Source organism: Berghia stephanieae, chromosome 15 (genome assembly GCF_034508935.2).
Source record: "Berghia stephanieae isolate SIO BIC M18660-M18661 chromosome 15, UCSD_Bste_1.3, whole genome shotgun sequence".
Classification (NCBI taxonomy): Eukaryota; Metazoa; Mollusca; class Gastropoda; order Nudibranchia; family Aeolidiidae; genus Berghia; species Berghia stephanieae.
In genome coordinates, this window is record NC_088374.1 from 20,812,528 (window position 1) to 20,818,527 (window position 6,000).

Sequence of the window (6,000 nt, forward strand, 5' to 3'; positions counted from 1 at the left end):
CTCTCTCTCTCTCTCTCTCACACACACACACACCTTCAAACATGAAACTTGAAAAGTTTTCTTAAAAATTCGGAATAAACCTTTAATAAAAAGGTCGCTATTAAAAACTGTGATTAATTCAATGCAATTCAATAAATCAACATGTCACAATCAGCAGGTAAATTGTATTACTTCATGATTTGACGTAATATAATGTAATGATGTCGATGGTGGTAGTAATATATCTAGAATCTAATCTAATCTAGAGCTAGATACGCAAAATGTAACAATATAGTTCAGCAAAGCAGACACGAAACATGATTGCAGATCGATAGATAGCTAGGTATAGTATACATAAGATGGATGTTTTTATTACTTTACGTAAGCACAATATTTTAATAATAGACCTGTCTAATAATAATAATAAGTCTTTATTGTCCACAATTCATGGCAATTTGTAATTTGGTTACATAGCTCAGAAAAATAATTAACGAAGTAATGCACAATGTATAGTCATATTTCTCTCTCTCTCTCTCTCTCTCTCTCTCTCTCTCTCTCTCTCTCTCTCTCTCTCTCTCACACACACACACACACACACACACACACACACACACACACCTTCAAACATGAAACTTGAAAAGTTTTCTTAGTAATTCGGAATAAACCTTTAATAAAAAGGTCGCTATTAAAAACTGTGATTAATTCAATGCAATTCAATAAATCAACATGTCACAATCAGCAGGTAAATTGTATTACTTCATGATTTGACGTAATATAATGTAATGATGTCGATGGTGGTAGTAATATTATTATATTGATGTAGGTAACTGAAAGTGATGATGATGATGATGATGATGATGAAAGTAATAATAGGTGACAGAGTTGCTCTATAAAGAAGGGGTAGGGGTGTTATGTCAACAAGAGAGCAGGGCTGGAAAAGTAATTTTAAACAAAATGTAGCTTGGCCCTCATTGTTGCTAACACAGACTTGCCAACCAGTATGAAATTCTGTATTTTAATATGCAAAGCGACCGAAAATATGAACACTTGGGGAAATGCAAGAGAATGTTATGCAAAAATACAATAGTTAGTCACATGAATAAGAAATGGACCTTTTCCTTTATCAACTGAGCGATCAAAACGATTCCAAAATAAGAATTTCCTATATTTAATTTAGATCAAACAATGCAATGAATGGGGAACTCACAATTCAAACTAACCCTAAGCCCTTTTTAACAATCACCCTTTAATCCTTTCTATCCTATGTCATTTAATCTAACACTAAATTAAGACTTATTTGGCAGTGTTTGCCCTCTTGGGAAACCCTCATTTATAGAATCATTGTATTTTTAACTTTTATCGTTGCTTTGATTAAAACCGAATACTAAATCTCAAGATATAATTTTTTTCATGTTGAGAATATGAAAAAAGCCTATAATTTGAAGCAAAATATGTAAAAAAACGTCCATGTAGTGTGTAACTTACATTGTAAGGGTTGGTAAGTCTGCTAACAATAGAAACATAAGGGAGAAAAAAGCATCAGTAAGTGAGAACAGAAAAAGCAACAATCAACAACCTTCGATGTTCTTTTTGTCAGGGTTTTCAATTTTCTGGCTGATGTTGCTGCTGTTGCCTTGTCGCAGAAGTTTTTGCTGTAATTGTTCAAGAAAACGTTGACTGTTGGCTTTATTGTCCTTATAATTAAATTTTTATAGTCGTTGTCGCAGTCACTGCAGTGTCCTTCGAGGAGCCCAGTGTCATCTAGCCGTTGCATAGACATATTGATGAGTCTTTCTTTGGTTGCGGCAAGCTAGAAATTTCTCCTCGATTTCCTTGTTTTTTATAAGAACTTGAAAAATTTTGAATATCTCAAATGTCACGGTCAGTGATCGGTCTGAAGGCCAAGTCAGTCCTCCTCTGTCCAAGGCAGCTATATACGAATAAGTGTCAGCAGTCGTTTCAACGTGTAGTGTCTTGTCCAGTCTAAGTTCATTTTTGCATTCCGCACATGATGTGTGTGGCAACAACTTTGTCACAGCATAGCCAGACACAAACACTAGCGCTTTCTTCTGTCCATTAGTCAAGTGAATTGTGTCGCAGTCGGGAAGAAGGTGGAGGAAGCCTTTGTACTCGTCATCTACAGTTGCAGCCAGCTGGCATTTCATCTCCTCCAATGGCTCTCTTATGTCATTAAGTTTCACTGTACCTTTGCAAGCAGAGACCAGTTTGAGGACACTCAACAGCTTCAACTTTTGCTGCACTGAAACGTGGTAGCTGCAGCCACTCAGTTGCCGATACTGGCCGAACCGGAATTCCAGGTTGTCGGTCTGGAACTTACCGAAAAGGATATACCTATACTTTTTGTCAGTCAGTAAGTATGGAGTCAAGTGTAAGAAAGCCTTCAGTGTATGTTCAAAGGCATCCATTGTTTCCTTTGACAGTGTTCCTTCTCTGGGCTTCAGATTAAGTTTTCTCCATCGCTGAAGCCAATCAATAGCCTGACAGAGAAAGTTGATGTTCTGGTCTTCCTCTGATTGGACAACACTGCAGTCATCATTTCGAAGTCTTTTTTGTTTCATGGGATGTTTGACATTCAAAATGTTCCACAATTTGACGATGAGTGAGATGAATGATTGTGTAGCTGACGTATCAATGCTTCATTTCTCTCCAAAATGTTGAAGGGTGACATTGTTTGTGGTGTTGAAGACTTTCAGCATGAGGTTTACATTTTGCTTCTCAGCTGATGTTGGGTACAATGCCTTCTGGTTTAAAGCTGGGGCCAATTTGACGACAGATAATTTCTCCTCAGCATAAACTTTCCTAAGATAAGACAAAGAAGCAGTGCAACGTTGATCTTCAGAAGTAATACTTGAAATTGAAAATCTGGGAAAGCAAAAGGTTTTCTCTGCATCTTGCTGGGCTAACCAATTGTTCCGAATAAATAAAAATAAAAATATGTACAGTGTCAAACAAGAAAAATAGTCGCTCATTTGGGTTGAAGGGATTGGGGATGAAAGTTTGAAGAGTTCCTCCACAAAGCGTTGAAAATGCATTTCTATTAATACGATTATTATCAGATATAACACAGATGACAGAAAATCCAATTTCATGCAGAAATTTCAAAACTTTGACAAGCATGTCATTAAGGACTTGGGCATTTACATTTTTTACTGGAACAATACCCACAACATCTTTTTTCTTTGATAATATGGAAGAAATCATAAACACTTGTGCAGTGCTTGCTTCACATATAGTTTCATTGTGTACAGAAGACCCCTCCAGCTTTCCTCCTGTATACGACATTTTGTTTGAAACATGAATTTCATCCAGCATCAGAATTACTTGACGCTCGTTCTCTTCCATCATTTCACATTGTTTACGAAGATATTCCTCGTGAAGAGAAGACTTATCAATGCCACTTTCAACATTAAACACAGAACACAGTTTCTTTAAATATGATGGGTGTGGAAGAGTTAAGTTTGAACTTCTGATCATTGAATATACTTTAGGCGCAGCCGCTAATACTTGAAAAGCCCATAGAAGAGTTTCAGTAGAATAGCGCTTCACGGGTAATGTCAGTAGTCTCAATTGCTCCACCAAAAAGGAAAATTTGTCATTGTCATTAAGTGGATCGTCATCCTTTGCACAGTAATCATGATCACCAGATATGTTGTTGCTTATTGTGCTCAAGCCATCAGTGTATGCCTGAAGTTGTTCTTTCACATTGACATCTGTAGGCACAAAGTTATCATTAGAAGAAAAATGCGAAAATAGAGAGTCAAACTGTGACCATCTTGTGAGAGTAGGTGTAGACTGTTTCCCAAACAGCCATCTTAATGAAGTATTAGGAACTTGAATAATTACAGACGAGGATAGTGTGAAAGCGTGCACACTCAAATCACTGAATATTTTAATAGCAGCAACAAGAGAAGGTTTTGAAGTGGCAACATCTTTGATCCGATAAAATGACCAATACTGTCCATTGTTCTTGATTATCCATCCATCAATCACACGAGTTTGAAGTTCACCGCTAAGTTCGTAAAAATTGTTAATTTTGTCCTTTTCCAACCAATCATCGAATAGTTGTTCATCTCTTCTTTCCACCTCCTTTTGCCTCTCTTCTGGTTTTTTCCTTTTGACACTGGATGACTCTGATAAGTAGGAAGGGCAGTTTGGAAATTTACTTGGGTAAGCACTGTCAGTCAGTTTAGGTATTTTTCTTTCAACTGTGAGAACACTTCCATCTGTTTTGAAAATAGAAGTTATAATAAAATAAGGTTAGTATTAGTATAGATACCCGATACTGTATTTTTGTGATGGTTTCCTAATCCTAATCGTCAATGAATGAAGATCTAGATCTAGACTCTAAACAATGAGTTATTCCGTAAAGCCAATAATATATTACAAACTAAATATATGATACATACTTTTGAGACGACCCCTCTTTTCTTTTTATATTATGCATTGTTGTATGTAAATAGTTTATTTTATTTACCTTGTCTGTCATACAATTCTTTAACCTTGTATTTTGTGTTAATTGTATTATTAATGCCCTGCTTTAGGCTAGTGTGGAGACTAGGGGCAATATAAATAAATATTATTATATGTTTCAAAAAAAAAAAAAATTATTATTATTTATTATTTTTTTATTATTATTATTAATAATTATTATTTATCATTTTTATTATTATTATTATTATCTATTATTATTATTATTATTATTTTATTTTAGTAGGTATTATCCTATTTAATATTTTTTTATGTTAGTATTTTTGCATTGTAAAGAACCAGTGAGCATATGCTAGTGTGGAGACTAGGGACTATATGCTAAATAAATAATAATAATCATTTTTAAAAAAATATTATAATTATTTCTTTAATATTATTATTATTATTATTAAATTATTGTTAAAAAGTAATAATTACAAGTATCTGGACTAGCCCTTATATATATATATGAGAGAGAGAGAGAGAGAGAGAGAGAGAGAGAGAGAGAGAGAGAGAGAGAGAGAGAGAGAGAGAGAGAGAGAGAGAGAGAGAGAGAGAGAGAGAGAGAGAGATCTGATCGAGGTGATACTGCCACAACCTCAAATTGGTTGATTTTTAATTTTAAAAGATTTTAACTCAGAGTAAAGCTCTGACAAGTAAATAAACTCAATAAAATTGTATATTTTGTTTAATTGAAGCCATGGGCATAATATAACATACATACCGTCAAGTGTGTTAGTTTTTGAGACTTTGCCAGTGAGACACACGATAGACTCAAAGTCGATCTAGATCTAGATAGACTCTAGATTCTATCTAGATATCTAGCTTCTAGAACTATACTCTAGATACATACCTGCTGTTGTAAAAGAGTCGACACGTTGAATGCATTCATCAGCAAAATGGTTGGCACAAACAACAGATTGCTTAGTTGGAATAAAGTCCTTCCTTGGAATCTTATCCAACCACAATTTTCTCCTTTGTGGATCCAAAGGAAATGAAAATACGGAGACCTTTTCTCCATTATCGTAAATCCCTGAACAGTTAGGAACACAGCATTTTCGTGGCATTGTGAATCAATGATATCGGTCGTGATATAAAGGAAACGTGTAATCCAGAAGAATTTTAAAACACAATGTGCAACGAGATGCCTAAAACAAAGACAAGACGAGCGCCATGCTTCCCATGTCCACTAGTACTCCTCATACGGTACCGGTACACACTACACACTAGGCATCAGCCGCACACGGGCGCCATTGTTCTGTGCGATAAAGGCTGGGCGGAGGCCAGATAGTCACGAAGGCCACGATCATATCCTTTTCACATCAGCCATCAATCTCTCTTTTCATCTCCAAGTACACACCTTATCACCACCATCATCATCATCATCATAATTACCATCATCATCATCATCATCATCATCATCATCATCATCATCATCATCATCATCGTCATCATCATCATCACATCAATGCCACTACTACTACTACTACTACTACTACTACTACTACTACTACTACTGCTACTACTACTACT

General features: G+C 35.5%; 1 protein-coding gene across 1 annotated transcript; it reads right to left on the minus strand.

The window, feature by feature from the left end:
- Nucleotides 1-495: 495 nt before the first annotated feature.
- Nucleotides 496-5,674, minus strand: LOC144960246 (uncharacterized). Its single transcript, XM_078893262.1, has 2 exons — nucleotides 5,321-5,674; nucleotides 496-4,223 (listed from the first exon to the last, which is right to left on the minus strand). Exons 1-2 carry the CDS (start codon nucleotides 5,532-5,534, stop codon nucleotides 2,836-2,838), a joined length of 1,602 nt encoding a protein of 533 aa, XP_078749388.1. The 5' UTR covers nucleotides 5,535-5,674; the 3' UTR covers nucleotides 496-2,835.
- Between the last annotated feature and the right edge of the window lie 326 nt (nucleotides 5,675-6,000).

Excerpts from the sequence above, each read along its gene's own strand:
- LOC144960246 (XM_078893262.1), bottom strand. The coding sequence starts at position 5,534 with ATGCCACGAAAATGCTGTGTTCCTAACTGTTCAGGGATTTACGATAAT. Across the intron at positions 4,224-5,320 it reads CGACTCTTTTACAACAGCAG|ATGGAAGTGTTCTCACAGTT; the intron begins GTATGTATCTAG and ends TTTTCAAAACAG.